General features: G+C 40.0%; 1 protein-coding gene and 1 long non-coding RNA gene across 5 annotated transcripts in view; one reads left to right on the top strand and one right to left on the bottom strand.

Annotated features, from left to right (window-relative positions):
* Positions 1-14,933, bottom strand: part of LOC101715499 (uncharacterized) — a 139,045-nt gene extending 124,112 nt beyond the window's left edge. For all 3 annotated transcript variants that reach the window (XR_015447139.1, XR_015447140.1, XR_205766.4), the window contains exon 1: positions 13,744-14,933. This is a non-coding gene — a long non-coding RNA (uncharacterized LOC101715499). The remainder of the gene's footprint in view (positions 1-13,743) is intronic.
* A 28-nt stretch (positions 14,934-14,961) lies between these two features.
* Positions 14,962-24,348, top strand: part of Gpr155 (G protein-coupled receptor 155) — a 43,499-nt gene continuing 34,112 nt past the window's right edge. The window contains exons 1-2 of one of the 2 annotated variants that reach the window (XM_013076986.3): positions 14,962-15,125; positions 19,561-20,055. In XM_013076986.3, coding sequence (XP_012932440.1) covers positions 19,590-20,055 — 466 coding nt within the window. In that variant the 5' untranslated portion in view covers positions 14,962-15,125; positions 19,561-19,589. Of the gene's footprint in view, positions 15,474-19,560; positions 20,056-24,348 lie in introns of both variants that reach the window. The other variant, XM_004857699.3, reaches the window with a different exon arrangement.

Here is a 24,348-nt window from a genome sequence, read left to right as displayed (position 1 = left end):
TTGTGGTTGGATGGGAGACAATTTTCTGGATTGGTAGACACTGGTGCTGATGTAACTCTCATCAAGGGAAAAAATTGGCCTCAGGCATGGCCATTAAAAGACACCCTCACCCATCTCAGGGGTATAGGTCAGAGTCAAAATCCTAAACAAAGTGCCAAAGATCTGACCTGGAGAGACCAAGATGGTAATCAGGACACCATTCAACCTTATATCATCTCAGGGTTACCCATTAATCTATGGGGGAGAGACCTATTATCACAAATGGAGATGATTATTTCTAGCCCTAATAAAATTGTCACTACACAGATGTTTAAAAATGGGTACATTCCAGGCAAAGGGCTAGGTAAACACTCTACAGGTATTGTACAGCCCATTGAGCCAGTCCTTTGTAGCTTCAGCTATTCAGGCCATATGTAAATCTTGGGCCCAAATGTATGTTATACACTATATGGATGTCACACATTACCCTAAATTTGGAAATTTTAAATATATACATGTCAACATTAATACATATAGTGGATTTGTATTTGCCACCCTACAATCCGGGGAGGCTACTAAACATGTAATTGCCCACCTTCTAGTTGCCTTCTCAGTACTTAGATGTCCACAACAAATTAAGACAGACAATGGTCCAGGCTATGCCAGTTCTGGCTTCTCAAAGTTTTGCAAACAATTAGACATAACACACATAACGGGAATCCCATATAATCCACAGGGACAAGGCATTATAAAAAGAGCCAACCTCACACTCAAACTTACATTAGATAAAATAAAAAGAGGGGAATGGTACCCTATCAAGGGGTCACCTAGAAACCTGATATCACATGCACTATTTATTCTTAACTTCTTAAATTTGGATGCCAAAGGTTTATCTGCAGCCAATCGTTTCTGGCAACCAGAGACGCAATGACAATTTGCCTCGGTGATGTGGAAAGACCCCCTGGACCACTCATGGCACGGGCCCGATCCTGTACTTATCTGGGGCCGAGGATCAGTGTGTATTTACTCCAAGGAAATGAAGTCAGCCAGGTGGCTCCCAGAACGCCTAGTAAAACAAGTTGATAGGCGTGCTGATGATGCCGATGACCTGACATTGTCCAATCTTAACCAGTTAACAACGGCGCCTACAATTACAATCTAATAATCATCAAGAGTATAGTATAATTCAATTTGGTTAGTTATATTTGGGTGCACCCTAATTTTATACACTGTCTTATATGTTTGTCTATTGTCTGTTGTTTGTGTTCGTACAGTTGAGCTCAATATGTTCCTTCCCTTTCATAGGATATTCGCCTATTGTTAAATTGATTTACAGATAAATATGACTGAATTAAAGACATGCCTTCCTTTCCAGGTTGTTAATGGATCAAAGTACCATTGGAATTTATGTTGTGAAAGTAATGTGCATTACAAGCAATAATCAATTTGCAATTGACAGTTACAAAATAGGAAGATATAGACTCTTGTTTGTCAAAATGACTTAAGATGGGGACTCCCTTTGATGAATATAGAAGTGGCCACCCAGAAAATGATTATTCTGGTCTTAATTCATTAAAGGGACCCCCTAGTAAATTTTATATTATATAATCTTATGGGAGACATATCACAATGAATATTATCTAAATATGTTATAAATTGATTGTATTGGTTGTCCTTGATATTTAAGCACTGAATATGTTGTTACAAAATGTTTATATTGGTTAAGTTCTGAATATGTTATTGTAGTATGTCCACATTGGTTATCTTCAAAAGCTTAATCAGGTTAGCCTAACTCTCTTATCTACAGCCCAGCCTTGTTTACATCGCAGGACGAAATTTTGCTTACAGGTTAAAGAGATGACATTCCTGAATCTGTTGCATGGTCTGTTGCTGTTCCTGGCCACCACAGGCCCCAATCCATATATCTGATGGTGGTGGGCCTTCAGATCAGCTCAGGGAAGAGCGAGTACAAAAACAACTTGAGACTATCATCCAAGAGATGTATCCCTCCCTAAATTATCATCCACTGGTCCTTCCCAAACCTCGAGGCCCAGACCCTGACGCCCAAACCCTGAGTGTCCTAGAGGCCACTTATCATTTGATCAATACATCCAACCCCGCCTTTGCTGCGGATTGTTGGCTATGCTTGACTCTTGACACACCCCTGCCCCTCGCCTTGCCAGTTGTCGACCAAACTGACTATGCCAACAGTTCTAGTTACAATTGCAGTTTTTCTCTGCCCTTCAGGGTCCAACCAGTACCGTTCAATGCCTCAGTTTGTTATCTAAATTTGGGCCACAACAATAGCTTCGATATATGTGTTGGAGTCCAAAATTTCTCTCTCTGCTCGGTAGTGCTTAATGGCCCTGCCGCCATTTGCCCTGCCCCGGGTCACGTGCTCGTCTGTGGAGGGAGCTTGGCATTCATCTCCCTCCCCACTAATTGGACTGGGCTGTGCGTGGTGGCGACTGTCCTCCCGGGCATCTCCCTTATTCCTGGAGATGAGCCAGTGCCCTTGCCCAGCTTTGACTATATCACTGGGCGACATAAAAGGGCCGTCTCACTGGTCCCCTTGCTCGTGGGGCTAGGGGTGTCCGGTGCCCTTGCCACTGGCTCTGCTGGCGTCGGGGTGGTGTTACACTCCTATGCCAAATTATCCAACCAATTGATTAATGATGTTCAAGCTCTCTCCAACACTCTTACAGATATACAAGATCAGATCGATTCCCTGGCTGAGGTGGTCCTTCAAAATAGAAGGGGTCTGGACCTCCTCACAACGGAACAAGGAGGGATTTGCATAGCCTTAAATAAACATTGCTGTTTCTATGCCAACAAATCTGGGATCGTCAGGGAAAAATTCGCGAACTTCAAGAAGATTTAAACAGAAGACGACAAGAACTCATTCAAAATCCCCTTTGGACTGGCCTCAGTGGTTTTCTCCCCTATCTCCTCCCTTTGTTGGGGCCTCTATTGGGTCTACTCTTGCTCATTTCTTTAGGGCCCATACTTTATAACAAAATCGTGGCCTTCCTAAAAGCCCAAATCAAGGCAATAAAAACAGCGCCCATACAGGTCCATTATAATCGGTTAGCCATGGCTGATCAGGATGAGTACCTGGTGAGAGGGCTGGCAAGCCAATGACGGGCAACTGAGCAAGCGTGCCATGCTGTAAAAAGGCCCTCGTGTGCCGCCTAAGACAGGTGCCAGAGCATTGATTCTCTGGTTAACCGATGACGGGTAAGGTGCACGGTGCAGACACATATGTTGCTCTGACCCAAGACAGGCTCAGCCCCCGCAGGCTTGGCTCTCCTGACGCCTTTCTTATAATTATAATTTTAAAGGGAGGACCTGTGGGGGGCCTTGCCCCCCCGCTAGAACTCTTGAGTGCCTTTTACGGACATATCCGGGCCTGCTGCAAATCTACCCGGCAACAAGGAAGTAGCCCCAGTACCCTCCTCTCGCTCCTCCCCTCTAGCCCTACGGTATATATGTTGTAGCAGCTTCCGCAATAAACGAGACTTGATCAGAAACCTGTCTTGTCTCCATCTCTCGTGTCCCCTGTCCCTTCTCATCCTCGCTCCCCCTCTAGGGTCTTCGTTGACTTACCCGCGGGCCGGGACACTTCCGGACCCTCTGGGGTCTGATTAAGCACACTACTGTACACCATCGCACTGTACAGTGAGACACAGCAGCACAACTGTGACAATGTCTGGCAGACACGTGAGCTACTTCTTCGATTTGTTCATGTCTCCAAATGTTTGTAATGGAAGGTCCCTTTGCGTCTGTGAAAGTTTGAAGCTTGAATGTTTGTAAGTTGAGGATTTATTGTATTGTACCCAGTTTCCCCCATGACATGGACATTCTTCTTGAGATTTGAAAATGGCCATATAGTAAAGACATGGTGTATAAATAACAAGAAATGAAGACATTGATCAATTTTGTTTTGTTTTGCTTTGCTTTGCTTCACAGAGGACAAATCAAAAAGAAATGGGAACAGCTACTGGAAGGGGTTTCTGAAGGTAGATGCCAGATTCAATGTGCCCTTTTTTCTATAATGAGGACACATTTCTCCCCATAGAACAGTAAGATGCTTAAAGAACTTTCTGCTCTCCTCTTATACAAATATTCTTACTTGCCCTTAAATATATTTATAATTTCCACTTTATTACTTAAATGAGTAGCTCTCAAGCAGGAATTGGTATTATAAGCATCTGTAGAAGCCGAAAAAACAAAAACAAAAGCAAGAACAAAAAAACATACCTTGGACCCGATTACACCGATGTTGATTTAGAAAATCTCTTGGAACCCTAGCATCTCTTTGTATATGTATAAGTTTTTCTAACTTATTTTTTATATTTGTTTGTTTGCTTGTTTGTTTACTTTGGTATAGGATTGAACCCACAGTTTTCGCACTAACCTACATTCCTAGACCTTTTTAAACAAAAAAATTGTTTTTAATTTTGTAGGATCTAGCTAAGTCACTAAGTTGCCCAGTCTGGGCTAGAATTTTCAATTCTGCTACCTCCCAGAATCCTGGAATTACAGGCATATATCACCATGTTCAGAAATATTTTTTAGAATTATATTCCCTATATGATTCTATCATGAAGATCTGCTTGGAAATGACAGTGACAGATCTTTAGATTCCTGACTGTGATTAAGAATTCTGCTTATGCCAGGCATGGTGGCACACACCTGTAATCCCAGCACTGAGGAGGCTGAGGCATGAGGATTGCCATGAGTTTGAGGTCAGTCTGGGCTACATAGTGAGTTCCAGGCCAGCCTGAACTACAAAGCAAGACCTCGTCTCAAAAAAAAAACAAACGAATTCTGCTTATTACACCCCTCAATTCTTTTGGCTGTTCCCCACCCCCACGTTTTTCCATGTATTTTCTCGCTTGACCTTCCCAGGCCCTTGACCAGTAACCACACATGCAAATCATATTAAACAAATAAGAGCAGATTAAGCAGGTAGCCTGTAGTACCAAATCACTACCATGTAATAATAGTGAAATGAGTGCTCACTTCAGCAGCACATACACTAATAATGAAATGACAAGACTGAAAAGCACAACTGAGGTCCAAGAAGCAGCAGAGTAGCTATTGTCAAATGGAAGGAAATGCCTAAACTCAGGCCCTTGTCCTTTTATAGAATATTCTCCACAGCATAATCCCTGCTTCAACTGTCTCTTTCCAATAGCTTCCTATTAGTTACCTAGCCTCTGAGGCTGACAATAAGCTGCTCTTATTCCCTATTTCAAGACCCTAATAGACAAATTTCCCTTCAATTACTTTTCAATTACTCTCATTAATGTTCTGCATTGTTTGAAATGTCCAACTATTCCTATGAAGTCTTTTTCCTCTCCAACCTTCTCACCAAGGCTAAGCTCTCTATCACAGGGCTCGTGCTCCTTCCCTGATTACCACCTTCCAAAATAAGCAGAGGAAGCTTTTGATTCCAAGATTTAGCTATTGAAAACTGTGTCACTATAAACACGGGTATGCATATATTGCTGTAGTATGACGTTTTTAATTCTTTCGGGAAGATACCAAGAAGGGGAATAGCTAGATCAAATGGAATCTCTAGTATTAGTTTTTTGAGAAATCTCCACACTGATTTCCACAATGGTTTCACCAGTCTACACTCCCACCGACAGTGGAAAAGGGTTCCTTTTCCCCACAGCCCCACCAGCAATTATTGGTCAATTTCTTGAGAATAACCATTCTTTCTGGAGTGAGATAGAATTTCTACTTTGCTTTAATTTGCATCTCCCAAATGACCAGTGATGTTGAACAGTTTTTAATATATTTATTTGCCATTTCTACTGCTTTATCTGGAAAGTGTCTATTAATTTTAGATGCCCATTTTTGGATTGGGTCTTTAAATTTGGGGGTTCTAATTTCTTTTTAGTTCTTTATATATTCTAGATATTAGCCCTTTGAGGAACAGTTGGCAAATTTTTTCCCACACTGTATTACACTAATATTACAATATTAGCTTAGTCATGGTGAAAGTTTTAATCTTTGGCATGTAGAAAGCCAGTTTTTGCAGCACCATTTATTAAAGAGGCTATCTTTGCAGTGAAAGTGTTTGGCTCCTTTGTCAAAGATAAGGAGGGTGAGTGTGTTTGAAGTTGTTTCTCCATCTTCTAATCTGTTCCATTGATCCTCAGGTCTCTTTTTTTGCCAATATCATGCTGTTTTTAATCACAGTAACTTTGCAGTATAATTTCAAGTCAAGGATTGTGACACCCTCTGCCTTGCCTTTGTTGCACAGAATTGCTTTTATCATTCTAGGTCTCTTCTGGTTCCAAATGAATTTTAGGATTTTTCTCTCTAATTCTGTGAGGTATGTTATTGGTATTTTTATTAGGATTACATTAAATCTGTACAACAGTTTTGGAAGTATGGCAATTTTCACTCTATTGGTTCTTCCTACCCAAGAACAAGGGATATCTTTCCATTTTCCGACATCCTCTTCAATCTCCTTTTTCAGAGAACTGTAGTTTTCAATGTAGAGGTCTTTTACTTCCTTTGTTAAATTGATATCCTAGGTATTTCTCTTTTTTTTTTGGATGCTATTGTGAAAGGTGTTGTTTCTCTAATTTCTCTCAGAGAGTTTGTTATTTGTGCATATTGATTTTGGGGTGTTGACTTTGTATCAGCTAAGGTACTCTACCAAAATATCATAATAGATCAAAGATCTAAATATTAAACAGAAACACTAAATCTGCTGGAAGATAGAATAGGTAGAACTCTTGAAGACATTGGTATAGGCAAAGACTATGAACAAAACCTCAATTGCACAGGAAATATCACAAAGAATCAACAACTGAGATCTTATCTTATGAAAAACCTTTCTCACAGTAAAAGAAACCACCAAACAGAGTGAAGAGACAATCCACAGTGTGGATTATTAAATCTAGAAGTCTTTTGGTGGAGTTTTGGGGGCCTTCTATGTAGAGTATCATGTCATCCACAAATAATGATAATTTAACTTCTTTCTTTCCTATTCTTTTTTTTTTATTTCCTTCTCTTTCTCTGGCTAATGTTTCCAGTACTGTACTGAGTAAGAGTGATGACAGTGGACATCCTTGTCTTGTTCCTGATTTTAGAATGAAAGCTTTCAGTTTTTGTTCATTTAGTTTGATATTGGCTATTGGATTGTCATAGATGGCTTTTATCAGATTGAGATAAAGACCACCTATTCCAATTTTCTGTAGGGTTTTTATCATGAATGCATGTTGGACTTTGTCAAACACATTTTCTGCATCTATTTAGATGATCATATGGTTTTTGTCCTTAGTTCTGTAATTATAGTGTATTACATTTATCGATTTGTGTATTTTGAATCATACCACCTGACACTAGCCAGACCCACTGTTGCACTGTCAGGCTATAGTATTATGATCTTTCAGCAATATAAGTCTTGGCATACCAGAAAGAACAACTGATTAGAACAATTATGTCATCTTGGCTAAAGCAGTACAATCAGTAATAACAATAGCATCAAACACAGCCTAGAAAATGATAAACTGTGGTAACTATTAAATTTGCCACCTTCAACCATATGAACTAGATTTGTGGTTATATAACAAAATCTAAAACAAATCAGAAAGCTGTATACAGTAAATATGCCCTCACTATGGTGATTTTACCATCAGGGAAGAAAATTTAAAAAGAGTTGGGAGAAAATAGAGAAATAGAAGAAGAGGAAAAGATTAGAAGCAAGGCTGGAGGACAAAGGAAGATTACATGAACTTTGGGAAACTGGTGAAGAAGATAGGAGGGAAAGAGAGAAGGAAGAAATAAAAACGAGAACAGAACAAAATGATAGCAACAGAAAAACTAGAAACAATGTTCACACATACAAAAACAAGAACAAACAATCAAGGAATAAAGCAAATAAAACAGAAAAAGAAGAAAAAATTGTCCATTTCAGGGCATGTCTCTGCTGTCACTAGTAGACAGAGTGGGGAGACAGAACCCAGATCCATGTTGATTAATCCCAGTAAGCCAGCTGTAGATTTATGGCAGGATAATGAATAATCCCAGAAAGTCTGCATCTTTAGTTCTACTGAAGTTCAGGCAGGTTTCTGGCTGTGAGGATGGAACCTGATTTTTTCAGCCTGAAACACTCCGTATGCCTCCTCCCTTTGTGTACATAGCTTCTTGACCCTCTGCCAATTTGAACTTGGTTCTGCCTCAATCTGACACTGGGTGCCACTAGATGGAGCCAGTCTGCAGCTGCTCTGAGTTCCAAGCTCAGTTGGCCTCTCTCCATGATGGCTACTGTCCAGTTGCCCTCTCCTAGGTGATGTCTGAACCTGAATAACTCACCAGCCACTGCAGTATGCTGTATCCACTGCTAAGTTCCACAAATATCAAGTCCTATAGCTCCATATCTGCCACCCAGGATGCATGGGGGTAAACTGTGAGTTCCAAAGGGTTTGGGAAGTCTCTATGACCTTGTCTTTTGCAGCCCACTTGTCCTCTCTCTCTCTCTCTCGGACTGACTCCATTCATAATGCAGCTTTTCTTAGCAAACATTCTACATTCTCAACATCTCCAGCTTTCTGAAGTCCTCACTGCATCTTTGGCTTTATTCCTGCAGCTTCAATCACTGACCTTCAGTGGATCCTTACCTGGGCTTCCAGGCCTTCCTTAGAAATCTGAGTGGAAGCTTCCCTGACCCCACAACTTCTGCATTCTGTACCCCAGTAAAACCAGCATCATGTGGATGACACCACAGTCTGCTGTCAGCCAAAGCAGTAGTTAGGGCTCCTTGGACCAAGGCTACAGCACCCTCTGAGAGCTTGGATAGCTGAGCACAGTCAAATGAATCTTTCTTTGTTCCCATACAAAGAGCTTGGTTTCTTTTTAATGGCATTAATCTCTTTAGCAGCCACACATCCTTTGGTTCCAATTTTACACGTGCTTTCCTATGGACCAAAATTTAAGTTTTTCAAATTTTTCTGCTCTGCTTTTTGCCCCCAATTCTCACTATAAATCTGGATAAAAATCAGCCAGCAGTAACCATGCCACAGCCTGAATCTTGGGCTGCTTTGAAATTTCATCCACCAGATTAATTAGTCTATCACCCTTTATATCAAGCTTTCAAGTTCTCAAGCACAATCTCAGGACATGGGCAAAATATAGACAAAATTTATGCAACAGTATAACACACATGGCCTCTAGTCCAACTGCCAATGTTGTCCTTTTCCTATCTGAAGCCTTCTGAGAGTGGCCTTTTCTTTCCACATTTCTATCAGTCTTCTGCTCTCTGAGGTCCAACCAGAATTACCCATCAGGCTCTGTTTATGGCATTCTAGGACTTACCTAGTCCACATCTCCAAACCTTTCTAAACTCCTTCTGCAAACTAACTCTAAAGGTTTCTAATCCACATGGTCAGATACAGTCACAGCAATGACCCCACTTCTCTGGTACCAATTTTCTGTATTAGTTATTTTTCTATCACTAGGACAAAGTACCTAATAGCCAACATTTAAAGGAGGACAGGCTCCATTTGGCTAATGATTGGGGGAGGGGGTCAGGTCATGGTCAGCTGGCTCCAATGAAGGAACATCATATTAAAAGGGCATGGTAAATTCAATCCCCAGTACCAAAAAAAAGGGGGGCATGGTAGAGCAAAGCTGCTTATGGTGGCAGGGAATAACATCATGGTGGCTGGGAAGCAAAGCAGGGTAAAAGTACCAGAGAAGAATGGACTAGGGAACATAATACAGTATTCAAAGTTATACCACCATGTCCTACCCAGACACACCCAGGAACATGCTTTATTATTCCACTGGGCATTTCTTAACCCAATTAAATTGACAAATCAGGATTAAGAGTCACCCTCCATACTTTTTTTTTTTAATGAAGTCTCACTTTGTAGCCCAGGTTGCCCTCAAACTCCTTCTGCCTCATCTCCCATGTACTTGTAATTCCAGGCATGTACCACTGTATCCAGCTCACTCTCTTAATTTTTGACAATCATGAATAGATAAGTGAGATTCCTGTGGTTGGGAAGAGAGCTTCAAAGAGAGGCTTCTTAATTTTACTGGGATCTTTGCTTGTGATTTAAAGATTTCTAAAAATATTTCTATTGTCCTCAGGGATAATCTCCTTTTGCCTCCAAGAAAAAAATTCAATCCACTATGGCAAATATTGGGCTTGAACTTTTTTCCTTCCTTTTTTTTAATATGCTGAGGATTGAACCTAAGGGCCTTTAAGTGCTAAGCACTGAGCTTGACATCCTCAGGGCAGGGCTTGAGTTTTCAATACTAGTTTTTAGTTTGACAAAGGCTAGTGGATTAAAAAAGAAAACATTTGACCAGCTACTGAAGCAACACATGAAATGAATTTTTAGACTTTCCTAGTCATTTTACCAAATTTCAACATTACTATAAACACTGGCTCCAAAATATCTGTATATAATAATCCTAGGTGGTAGGCTTGGATTAAGCCATTAGGACTAACAACAAGGTAGACTTCCAAATACAGTTAATCATACTGTTAACTATAGACTATGGAAATCTACACTTCAACTAATAGTGCACTGGGAAGCTTACTTTTACCAAATTTATTTAACAACAATGATCTCCAAACCTAGTGCCCAGGCCTTTGTGACTAGGTCTAGGTAAAACTCTTACAGTGGAGAAGTCTTAAATTTTCTATTTTACATTGATTGGTTCACATAAATAAAAAATCCACAGACTGATAAGGCTGTTTCAGGTGAGGCTTAGTCCCACAACTCAGTATGTCATCAAGGACCCCAATTATTTCCTTTTCTCTGTTGTGCCTATTTTGGTCTCTGTATCATTCTAAGAGTAGCTTTACTCATGGTCCCAAGATGGCTACCAACATCTTCCTCTTACTCAGTAAGAAAGAAAACATCAATATTCTCTGCAAAAATATCAAGAGCCATTCTGTTGAATTACCTTCAGGTCAATACCCACTCTGATGCAACCATTAAATCCAAACAGATCCAACATAATGATTGGATAGACTAAGTTACTTTTCATTCCCAAAGGTTGAGTGAGCTTTTCTCAAAGCATATGGATCCCAGTGGAAAAGGTGCTGTTGGGAAGGAGAGTAGTTTGAAAGAAACTAAATATTTTTAAAGAAGTTTGACATCATATTAGAGATATTCAAATAACACAGGTTACTCTTTTACCCTTCTCTTCTTTATTCAATTTTGATTATACCTCACGAATAGCCTAGAATTTTCACTTTCCCAAGAAAGATCATCTTCAAAATTTCACTAGGGGAAAAAAAAATCTCACAGGGAATATCCAATAGGGATGAGAAATGATGATATAGGTCTATATTTATAGAAAAAATTAGTATTATTAAATGAAAAAGGTTATTAAAAATCATCTGTATAGTATAATGTGTATTATATAATCTTATTTTTCTTAATATATATGGTCATAGAAAAAATGATACAGCACTTATAATATTAACAGAAGTTATCCATTGGGATGATTTCTTCCCTGTCCATTCCTTATTGAATTATCTAAATATTTTTAAATTGTTATTATTTTCACAATCAAAACTATTTCATTTTGGAAATAGCAAAATTCACCAGAATCTATATGTATATCACAATCTCAACATATACCCTAGATGACTCTTCACTATGTCAAAATACTTGGCTTATTCCTCCTATCAATCTTGATCAGATAGAGTTGAGGGACACGGGAGTCTCAGTATGCCTGCAGGATATAGGTCCAATTATTTGTAACTGGAAGTTAAGATTAATTCATATTTATTTCCTCCACTTGTGTGGATAACTTTTCTTCAATTAATAGTATAGTAGGGGTCAGTATCTCATAGAATGATTAGTAGATATGATAGTAGATCAAATGATTTCTTACAGCACTAATCAATAATTGCTTATCTAAACATGTCTTCCATCTCTGAATACACTTAGTTCTAGAGTTCTCTCCACTAGCTGCTCTTCACAGAAACTCATTCAGATGTCTCTTCAAATCAACATCTTTAGCTTTGGTCTCTCTTGAGCCTCTTTAATCTAGATGTCTATCAGAAATCTCTAGTGCATGTTCTGATGCCTTCATGAGCAGTTAGCTCACAGGACAGTGAGGTCTTTTATTTTCCTGTGACTAGCTGGTGGTTCAAGACCAACTGCCAATCACCCAGGGCCTCAGATGAAGAGGATAACTTCTTCAAGAGAGGAGGCTACACTAGATAATCGCCCAGGATTTTAGCTTTTAGATCTAAAACTAAATTCAGTCTTCGTGAAACTACTTCCCTCTTTGAAATATTTCTTCCTTTCATCCTCAGATAATATAGTGATAGAAAATAATGGAATTTTAGATCTGGAAATGGTATTAGAAGCTCTCCAATTGCTTTTCTTTACTGCAGTGAGGAAACACATATAGATTGATTAACTCCTTCCTCTTTTTTGGCTTTACCAGTAATTGAATCTCATCAGTTCTTTTTTTGTAATATCTCTCCAACCTATTCCATTCTTTTCATTGCCATCATCCCGGAGGTCTACATTTCCTTAGGTCTTGTTCTTCCCAAAGTCACCATACTTTTTTTTTTTTTTTGGAGGTGAATCTCTGTATGGCTGGCCTTGAACTAGCTATGTAGCCCAGGCTGGCTTCTGACTCTAAATCCTCTTGCCTCAGCCTCCTAAGGGCTAGGATTCCAGGCATGCACTACCATGCCTGGCACCATACTGTTGCTCTTACCTTCAGTCTCTTTCAGTTATTCCTGGGAAAGCTTCCAGATCACACTTCCAAAAGTAGTGTGATCATTATGACATGGTCCTATGGGGAGGGGCAGAGTAATGGCTTTACAGTGATCAAAGGATAAGGTTCAAACTCTAAAACCAACCTCAGGAACTTCCTACAGTTTGACCCTAACTTACCTTTCTAGGTTTATCTTCCAGCAATTCACTAATAATCAAAGCTTAGTATTTACTCCATTAATCTTAATATTTCCTAAACAAACCTTTTTAGTTTTTTGATAACAGATATTCAGATTTTTTTTTTTTTTTTTTGAGTAGGTTCAAGGAAAACAAAGGCAGCAGCTAAAAGTGAAGAAGACAAACTGGATGTGCTGGGACATGCCTGTAATCCCCCATACTCCAGCAGCTAAGACAAGAGGACTGCAAGTTTTAGGCCAGCCTGGGCAACTTAGCAAGACCTTATCTAAAGAAAAAGAAAAGAAATTTAAGGGGTGCAAATGTAGCATTGTGGAAGGTTCTGGATTCAAGCTCCAGTACAGGGGCAGGGAAAGGGGGAGGGAAGGAGGGCAAAGTCAAAGAATAAACAAAAAAAGACCACAAGTGCAGGATGTGTTCCTTTTCTATAGTTTCAATTTTGTTCATTTTCTCTTGCTAAGTTTCACATCCTTTAGCTTCCCCTTAGCTTGTGACTTTTCTTAGTAAGCTATGTAGTTTATCTTTGCCCTGAAACTTCCAAGACGATAAGAAGACACTGAAGCTGAAAACCCGAAGTTAAAGATGCAAACCGTTTTTTAAAAAATTAACGGTTGTGGCAATATTAAGTGAGATTAGATATTTTAAAAATTGAAGCCCTTTTCATTTCAAAAGGCTAATTCAATTACTGAGCTTCTGCAGTTTTCAAAGTGCATGTCGCAAGCAGTTACCGTGGGTAAAGAGGACTCGGACTGGGATGGCAATTCACACACTTATCTTATATTATCCTAATTCATTTCAATACAATTACCACACAATATTAAGTCTGCCAATTACCACGTCCCTGTACCTGTACTGCGCAAGTCCTTAATGGGAGTGCGACGTTTCCTCCCGCAGGGTCAGAGGGTCCAATCCGTAGACGAAGGGCGTCGAGTCAGCGCTAGGCTATCCGCCTCTCCGCTTGCCTCGTCCTCTGGTCTCGTCTGGTCGGCGGCGATGCTCCTCCCAGCGGGATCAGGAGTGCAGATGTCTCGGTCGGTAGTCAGATCATCAGATTGACTGGTCGACTGGTTGGTGGGACGGATCGTCGATTTGCTTGGGGTCTTCAGCTCCTTTTATACTATTCTAGCTGGGCGTTCGTGGTATTGGTTCAGACTTATCACACTGTCCAGCTTGGGGCATACTCTGCCCAATTTTCGGGGGTACGCCCTTATCAGTTCCATACCACTTAAGGTTCTACTTTCATTACTTTCATATCTTATGATTACACATCACTCATTATTGTGTTATACTTAGGTTACAGCACTCTTAAAGTCACAGCACACTTTGGGGTTGCAGCACACTTAGGGTTATACAATTCCATCTTATTCCAAGGTGTTCTCCACAGTGCAGCACTATATCTAGGGCACTTTCACCTCAAGAAACTGGAAGTTTTCCACTATCCATTTAAAGTACACTGAGGGATATGCCCATAGTTTCCTTAGAGAAATACTAGCAGTCACCGACCATGGCCTCATTCTAAACCGAGCGCAGGGCTATAGCTTTACATTTTAATCGCTTTTAACTCAGGAAGGTCGGAAGGTCAAGATCACACTGCTTTGGGAAAGGATTTAGATCCAGTCCTTGTTCTAAGTCCTTGGTTTTATACTCTGTTATGAAAAGCCTAGGCTAACCAAGAGAGAAATTGGTGTATCACATGAGGCTGAGATTGGTCAGAAAGCAGAGCCAAGGATATGCCTGAACAGAGCGAGAGGAAAGCAAGACTGGTAGGTCCCTGCAGCGGACGCCATCTTGCGAGAAAGGGGGCCGGAAGTCCCGCAGCTGGAAGCTCGCGGCCCGGCAGCTGGGAGCCCTGGGGCGGGGCCTGGAGGCGGGGAGGGGCAAGGAGTGCCCTTAAGGCTGCAGGCTGGGGGCGGAGATATAGGGCGGGGCGCGGGCTGTGTCACTCCAGGCTGGGGATGGGGCCTGAGGGCCGGAAAGGGGCTGTGCCGGGCTGACTCAAGCTAGGGGCGGGCCCGAGGATGGGGACGGGGATGAGCAGGTTGAAGTTGGGGGCGGGCCTTGGAGGCGGGGAGGGGCGGGCCCGCGGGGGAGGAGCTGACAGGGCCGCAGCGGCTTTACTCCCCCCCTTTCTCGGAACGTGACTGGGCAGCTGCAGCCGGCGCCCCACCGCGCTCCGTTGAGAGGGCTGGGGCGGGAGATGACGGTGATTTCCCCTCAGCTCAGCCCTAGGTGAGCACTCACTCCCTTCTTTCTCCTCGCTGCCCAGGGCTGCCGAGAAGGCAGATGAGCTAGGCCCCCGGGGCGCGGACCTACCGGTCCCCTCTCTGCCCGGCGGGCACCGGCGCCCCTGCCCTCCGGTCCCGCTGGCGCCCTCCGAGCCCTGCGCCGCCGCCGCCTCTGCCCGCGGCGCCCGCCTTCGGGACTCGGGGAGCACCTGGGAGGCTCGGCGCGCTGGGGCCAGGACTGTCACCCCAGGGGCAGCTCCTCGCTGCACGTGCGTCCACCTGTCAACTCCGAGCTCTTCGCTTCACCCCGTGGTGGCCTCGGCATCTGCCCCTCCCGCGGGCTTCTGCTCAGGTACCTGGACCGTTGCGCCCAGTTTCCCCCCGGCCCTTTTTGGAGCCTGTGAGTTACGTGACTGATGTTGTGACCGTCGTGCCCACGAAGCCGAGTGGACCTTTCCCCCTCATCCCAGGTTGCCTTTCCCAGTTGTACGGCTGCCTTCCCAGGCGTCAGGTGGCAGCCGCTCCCGGCGATCCATTTCTTTAAGGGGCGATCTGCACCTTACTTATCTCAGAAGACCAAAGTCTGCCTCTGTAGACAGGGAAGAAGGCAGTGCTGGGCGCTCTCCACCGCGGGTCCCTGGGGAGGACGCAAGTTTCCCAGCGCGCAGGTGGGAGTGGATGAATGGGGACTGTTGAGGCTGAAGAGTGCTTTCGTAGTGTCTCGCTGCATTAGGCTTTTCCCACGGGATAAGTGAAAAAGATGGTGTTGTGAGCAACAGACAGTCTAAGAATTTAACATTTTTCTTTAAAGTTATCACCCTCCCATTTTCACTTAATAGCAGTTGTTTATGTCAGTGGTTTGTTGATAGGATCTTAGCCCAGTGTGAAGTGGCCAGACATGGTTTTTATAATATATCATTTCTCCAGTCCCTGCCCCGGTGAACGGTTTTTACTGTGACGGGTCAGATTGTTCTGTATCAAGCCTGATTTTTAAAGATGAAAATTGGATATAATTTTTTTAACTTCCCTGCCGTGCTTCCTGTTCATTTGAAAATATGCTTTAACAAGCATTTTTGTGTGTGTTTAAAATAGACTAGGATGAGGTAAAAGTTGTAAGTTTTGTTTTGATGATTTTGACTTTCAATTAGCAGTTGTTTCTTTCATAAAACTGAAAAGCATTAAAAGATACCTCTTAGGAAGGAGCAGATTACTTTTCAGAGTTTTTCTTACGGTTTTCAATTAATTGAAAGTTAAACCTGGGCCAGGGATGTAGCTCAGTGGCACAGCGCCTGCCTGGCAAGTGCAAGGTCCGGAGTTCGATCCCTGGTATAAAAAAAAAAGAAGAAAGAAAGTTAAACCTGGGTATTACTACAGCTATTTGACCATCACCTGGAGAAAAGAACTGTCCTTTCCCTGTTAACAACTATTTTGGGGGGCCAGGGATTTAGCTCAGTAGTTCCGCTGTCTGCTTTGCAAGCGCAAGGTCCTGAGTTCGATCCAAAAAAAAAAAAACTATTTTGGGGCCAACTAAATTAAAATCAACTCCTGTTGTTTGTTATAAACCAAATATGGATAACTTTGTAACACATCTTGTCCCTCTATTTTAGTGGGAAGACAATGGATTTTATTTACTGTTACCATTCTTATCATTATTAGAACTACAGCTTCTAATAGCAATTGCTACTATTTCTTGAAGGCTTATTTGTGATATGCTATGCATATCCTATCCACACAATCTCCCTGTAAGGGTGTTTTTGTTGTTTTGTTTGTTTGCTTTGTAGTACTGGGTGATTGAATCCCAGGACCTGTGTTTTGTTTTGGTTTGGGTTTTAGTTTTTTGAGACAGAGTCTCACTGCATAATTACAAGCTGGCCTTGAACTCTTGGTGATCCTCCTGCCTCAGCCTCGAACCACTATGACTGGCTTGAATCCTAGGATCTCTGTACTGAGCTACATCCCCAGCCCCACCTTACCCTGCTCCACCCCCCCACCCCCCCACCCCGACACACATACCCCAGGATCGAACTCAGGACCTTGCACTTGCCAGGCAGGTGCGGCACCACTGAGCTACATCCCTGGCCGACTTTGCTTTTTCTGAGATAAGATCTCACTAAATTTCTAAGTTGCCCTGGCTGAAATAAAACTTTTGACCCTCCTGCCTCAGCCTCCCAGTGTAATGAGATTTCTATTCTAATTTTACAGCTGAGGAAACAGCACAATAAACTAACCCAAGGAGTTGATAAGCATTAAGGCCCAGAATCTGTTACTCTCTTCACTGACATTACTAATTGAATAAGCTGTTGGTTAAAAAGACATCAGAAGGCTAGACTAGTTTATCACTTTTTTTGGAGATGGTCTATGCAGTCCAGGCTGGCCTTGAACTCCACAGCAATCCTCCTGCCTCAGCCTCCCAAATGCAGGAATTATAGGTGTGCACCACTATACCCAGTTTACACCTTTACCACTGCCTTTCCAAAGCCACATTTCCTAAGGGCTCCAAATGTTTAACACCTTTGTTTAATTGTTTACCAGCTTCTTCGGGTATAGGTATTAGTACCAACTAGAAGCTTTCCCAGGATATAATTTGATGCTTATTTGGTAAGCTTCAAGTATGTGAGTATTGTAGGTTTTATTTATAGTAGCCACTCCTATCTAATCCTGATTAAAAAAAAATACTTGTCCTAATCCAGATTACATGTAAGGTTTTTAAGTGGTTTGGTTTAGATCAGGAGCATAGAGAAGACTCTTACATGCCTCCCTGTATCTGTGGCCAGCCATTTGAGTCTTTTTAATGTGATGTGGGTGTTTTGAGAACATAACCAGGGCATTGTAGGTTTCAGGAAGAATGAACATTTTTAATGTTCTACCTTAGATAAAACCACTTAGATGGTAAACCAAGAATAATTACTTAGAAATTGGCAATTGTCACATATGAATTTCAAATTACTAATAAAAGCTGATTCACCCTCCCACCCCCTGCGCCAAGAATTTTTAAAAAAGAGAGAGAAAAAAAGCTGATTAGTTTCAGAGTTGCTTAAAGCTCAGGTTCATCAATGAGAAGGGAATCTGATAATTACTGTCATCATTAACATACAGAATTTGTTCCTTGCTTTAGCATTTTCTGAACATCTTTAGAACATTTTACAACATATTTTGTGTTCTTTAACAGTTTATGAATATCTTTAGAACATTTTAGGACACATTTTGTACTCTTCGACCTGTTGCCATAGTGAAAATTTTAGAATATTATTCAGGGGGAATAATTGTCCACGAACTAGATAATACCTGAAGAAAACATTCATCTATGAAAGGCTAGTTAAGTGCAAGTTATTATTTAAGTGATTCATTAAATTTTTTTTTTCAGCATCTACTGTTTGCCAAGTATTATGCTAAATGTTAGGGACACAACAGTAAGCAAAAATGTACAGAATTGTTACTTCTGTGACATTTAAAGTCTAGTGATGGAGACAGATATAAATCAAATAGTCACTCTAATGCATAGTATAATTACAAATTGAGAAATAGTGGCTATTTTGATTCTATTTGAGCCTGGCTAAGGGATTCAAGAAGCCTTACCTGATAAAATGACTGAACTATGTGGTTAAGAGGATGAATAGTTATTGTGTAGAAGGTGGCAGATGGGTGGGTAAGGAACATTTTAGAGTGAACTGCATGTGCAAAGTCCCTGTGGCATAAAAGGACTATCAGGCCATTGCGTGTGCTTGTCTGAAAGGAACTAAGAGTAGGTTGGTAGAATGCTATTGTGTTCTCTTTGTCAAACTATCAAAGGTTGCATTTAGCTTTGGATAAGTGATCACTGTGTGCTGATGTAATTCTAAGGACTTTACTTGAATAACCTCAAGTTTCTATGAGGTAAGTACCACTATTGCCATTTCACAAATGAAGTAAGGCATAGAAAAGTTAGTTATTTCAAATTTAATAAGTGATACTTTACTGTATTGTTTTTCCTTATACTCAAGTATGATCACAGGGTGGAAGGGATGCCCTGGTTCCAGAGTGACTCTGATGTATCCTGAGAACATCTTTCCAGAGAATCTAGATGCAGTAAGCATTCAGCAGAGACCTTGTGGGCCCCATGCTCTTATCCGCTAGATGGAGCTTAATTGTGGGTCACTGGAGAGAACATAGGGCATCACTGCGGCTGCACTATTTCTGGATCTAGTTTTACTCACATCTCATACTGAATGTAAAATAGCAACACAAATATTTTGAGCTGGCCTGCCTTTGTGAGTAAAGAGACTATTGTTGGCAACCCCCCCCACACACACATTTTTTTTTCCATTACATTTTCCTCTAGTGGTAGTTGAAGAAAGTATGTATCTTTATTTTGCCATTTAATAAGTAAATAAGTCTAGATTTGCAGTGGTTCAACTAGAACTCTTCTTAACACATTCAATCTTCTTTTCTTCTCTTTCCAGAGATCCAGTTGGAGTTGAAGAAAGAGAAAATGGCTTCTTTTTCTAACTTATCTGTAAAGAACTCAACCACTGCAGTCAATATGACTGAGACTTTTTCCACAACAGTAACGCATGGATTTAATTCCACTAAGGACTCACCTTCAATGTCAATAACAAGGCTTTTCCCAGCCTTATTAGAATGCTTTGGCATAGTCCTTTGTGGCTACATAGCAGGAAGGGCCAATGTCATAACATCAACACAGGCCAAAGGACTGGGAAACTTTGTCTCCAGATTTGCACTTCCAGCTCTATTATTCAAAAACATGGTGGTACTTAATTTCTCCAATGTGGATTGGGCTTTCCTGTATAGCATCTTAATTGGCAAAGCTTCTGTATTTTTCATTGTCTGTATATTAACCTTATTGGTTGCCAGTCCTGATAGTCGATTTAGCAAAGCTGGACTGTTCCCTATTTTTGCTACTCAGAGTAATGACTTTGCATTGGGATACCCCATAGGTAAGTTATTTGTTATTTTTCAAGTATTTAAAAAATTGAAGTATTTTAGAAGGTAACAAATACAAGCTTTTATTTATCTAAGCATCTCTTAATGGCAGATTATTATTATTGTAAGAAACCTTTCTTCTTTGTTTTTCTTAATATGTCTTCAACTTCAGAGATTAGGGATCCTTCAAACATCTACCTAAAACAAGTATTCATATCCTAGTTACCTTTGTGAAATCTTGCAAAAAGTATTTTATTTCTCCTCAATAACATATGAAGAAATTTAATTTCCAGAAGGGATCAGATTCTGATTTAAATTATATGAAAAAGTACAAGCTATGTACATATAAAAATAGTCATTATTAAATGTTAGCAATCGGACTTCATGAGTGATTTTCCTCTCTTTTATTTTTCTTATCATCTAGAATATGTATTATTTTACATTAAAAATTGTTTCTGAGCTTGTTATTCAAAATTTCAATGTATTTTGAACTTAAATTCCTAAGAACAAAAATGATAAGGACATTTTTACCTTTCCAGCCCTTTAAGCAGCCTAATTTTATGGTTTTTTGTACATGTTTTCCTGATAAAACAGTAAACATACAAACTTAGGATGTTGGAATATCTTGACACTTATTTTTCAGAACACTTTCACCAAGAAAGTGTATACTAGTAACTATTTTTTATTTTTTTATTTTTTGCTACTGGGGATGGAACTCAGGTCCTTTGCGCTTGTGCAGCAGGCGGCGAAACCACTGAGCTAAATCCCTGGGCCTATTTCTTTATAGTTTTAAAATTCAAGTTTTGTACACTTTGATCATGTATCATAATGTGAAGACCTGACTACTCTGGGTTTGTTTATTCATTCATTCAGAGAGAATTGTTAAATACTAGTGAATGTGGCAGCTGTTGGGAATATACCTGTAATGAAGTTCTTGCACATACTGAATTAACATTGCAATGGGAAATAAGTAATAATATTAAAATCATACCAGGTGGTAAAAAAAAAAATCATACCAGGTGCTGACAAGAGCCGTACAAATAAATAGTGTAGAGGGGCAGGAATGAGGAAATGGTATTTGAGGTAGGTTGGCGAGTTAAGATTTCTCTGATTATATGTCTTCTGAGCAGAGACTTACATGGAATGTTAAAGTGTACAATTGAAATCTGTCATTAACTTTCAAGTTTCTTTTCCAGTAGTTTTAACTTCTCCCACTCCCAACTTATTTCACCACTGACATCAAAAAGATTCTAGTGAAGTATACTTTTCACCTTTTTCCTCCTTTGACCTTCCTCTGTCTTGCTTACCAGAGTAGAAAGATACCAAAGAAATCAAATAACTATGAGTAAAGCAAAAAGCTTAGCGGAAAAAAAACTAAGCTCTTAGATATCTGAACTATAAATAGTAAGAAACTAGATAAGTGTTCTTTAAGGTTACTTAATTTTAAAATGAAAGATGTTAGGAAGTAAAAGAGAAAGGATTTAATGTGTCCATTTTCTCAGAAAAATTAATAATGTAAGATTGGTCAGTGTATTTGTGACATAAGGACTTTAAGAGTGAGTTAGGACCATCGTGTTAAATATGTAATAAATACTGCTGTATCTTCAGACATGAACTGCAAGTATGTAGTTTCATGCTGTCATTCATTAGTAAGCTTATCTGCTAAATAGAGCTAACATTTGTAACTTTATAGTTTACAGAGTACTTTCTTAGGCTTTTTGAATAGGGCAGGATCATTATTCTCATTTTCCAACAACAGACAGGCTTACAAAGATTGTTTTACCTCAGGTCACACAGCTAACAAGTGACTGAGATCCAAACCTAGGTTTTCTGGTTCTAAATCCTGGGCACTCTTTTATGCCACACAGTTATATAACATGCCAAATTAATCTTAGGAGATCAACCACTCGTAATAGTTTCACACAGAATCAAAATTTTTGTCCTTATAGTATACTAAAACCATTCCATAAAATAAGCAATAGTGGAAAAAACCTATTAGATGAGTTAATTACTTTTCATATTAAGGCAGTTTCCAAATAAAAAATGTAATCAGCCATTTTCATCACTGCTTTTCTTATGTCCCACGATATGTCAGTGAATCTGGTAACGATCATGTTCCTAGCAGTATGCTACTCGGATTTCCCTGATGAGTGTGTTTGCCAATTTTGAGTCATAATTTTCTTGTTTTTATCCACAAATAATAACTTATAACATTAGGTTGCAGCCTGCAACTTTACTAAAAATCAGTAATATAGGCAGCTTTCTCATAGGCCCGCTGATTGAAAGGTGTGGCACAAAACAGCACGGCTGTGTGTCTGCTCCCTGGTGAGGTTATTTTTTATTGCAGTCTCCGCCCATCTGCCTTCTGGCCTGGCACAGGGTGAACAGAAAGACTGTCTCCCAAGAGGCGCTCTTTCTGTTTGTTCTGTAGCCCCTCCCAGGAATTCCCATTCTCTTGTTCACAGAGGAGCCTCGATTGTGGATTATAAGAAATGTCCTCTGTAAGATAGGATTTATTTCACATCTGTCAGTTTACAAGTGACTCCGGAAATGCTGGCAAGGAAAAGGCAGATATTTTAAGAAAGAAAAGGACAGCCATGTTTCTTCGGTATACTATGACAATTATAATCTATAAAACTACATTAAAGTAATTTATCTTTACTCAAGTGACAGAATAGTACACTATTATTACAGACTTTAAAAAAAGATTACTGGGGCCAGGGATTTAGCTCAGTGGTTCCGCCGCCTGCCTCGCAAGGGCAAGGTCCCGAGTTCAATCCCTGGTACCAAAAAAAAAACAAACCAATTACTATTTTTAAGAACACTTCTTTTCAAAGGTACTTTAAAAAATCCAAGTGCAAGAAGAAACCAAGAATCTACCTAGCTGGAATGTTGATTTCAGCAAATCACAATGGTTCCCTGCCTCTATCATTAAAAGATACTAATAGGGCATAGTTAGTCCTATAATTTATTCTTCAAACAATGCTGATAGCATAAGTACCCTGACTAATCATAATTATGCTCTAGTGCTTGAGCTGTAAACAGAAAGGAAATGAAGCATTTAACTATATGCCATTAAATAATAGAATGATCTTGTCGGAGTCTTTGTGTTATTTACTAGAGATTGAAACCCTGCAGGAATCAAAATAGGAGCCACAGTGGGTGGCTAATTTTATCTTAGTTCTTCAAAGCTATATAATAACTCCTCATGATGGGATTCCCCCTCCCTCCAAGAGCCTTATTTATAGGCATTAATTAATTAGAACTTAATAGTTGATGTAATGATTATAAATCTAATTTTAGTTGCTATAGGTCACTGTGGTCATGTATTTTCATTTCAAAATTGAAAAAATCTTTGATGACAAAAGAAAAGCACTGCCAATTTATAAAGATGTAATGTTAAGTAATTATGCAAATGAATGGCAGAAATAGACTAAATTTCCCATGTTGAGCCCTATTCTTGTAATTTAACAAGTATTTATTTAATCACAATTATTAGCCCTCCCACTAGAGGATACTTCTTTTGCCTTAGTGGATTTGTTCCACTGAGTTAAAAGACCCCAATTGTAAGCTGCTTTATAAATATTGAGAATATGCAAAAAGTTTAAAAAGATACAAATTTTCAGTTGGGAGGAATAAGTTCAAAAGATCTATTGTACAACATGGTGACTACAATTACCAATATATTGTATTCTTGAAAATTGCTAATAGTAGATTATAAGTATTCTCATCACAAAAAAATAAGTATGTGAGGAAATACGTATGTTATTAGCTGAATTTAGCCATTCTACACTGTGTAGATATTTCAGAGCAGCATGTACATGATAAATATATAATTTTGTCAATTAAATGTAAATTGATTAATTTTAAAAGCAATGAAGTTAAAAATGAATCTTTAAAGTGTTTGCATGGGAAGGGGAACAAGGGAGGAGGGAGGGAGGAAGAAAGGGACAAGAAAAGTGAAAATAGAAGGAAAAAATGGAAACAAAGCTTTTGTACATAGGGAGAGGAGGGGGCTTGAGGGGGAAATGGGATAAAATAAAATTAATTTTTTAAAAGTGAATCTTTAAAAATTGATTGATAATTAGATATAAAATGCTGTGTGTTAACAAAATATCATTTTACCACATCTGAGACCTTTGGCATTCACTGATGTGTTAATTCCATTCAGTAAATATTTCAGATTCGCTCAACACTGTGCTTGAGGCTGGTTATAAAATGATGCCTTCAAATGGGAAGAAAACGTTCAGAAGAGAAGGGGAACAAGGGAGGAGGAGGAGCAAAGGATGGGACAAGGAAAAAAAAGA

This window comes from Heterocephalus glaber, unplaced genomic scaffold, assembly GCF_053883595.1.
Source record: "Heterocephalus glaber isolate CG9 unplaced genomic scaffold, H.glaber_assembly_v1.0 deba00000347, whole genome shotgun sequence".
In the NCBI taxonomy this organism is placed as follows: Eukaryota; Metazoa; Chordata; class Mammalia; order Rodentia; family Bathyergidae; genus Heterocephalus; species Heterocephalus glaber.
The sequence above is the reverse complement of the archived record's forward strand: the minus strand, read 5'-3'. Positions and strand labels throughout refer to the sequence as shown.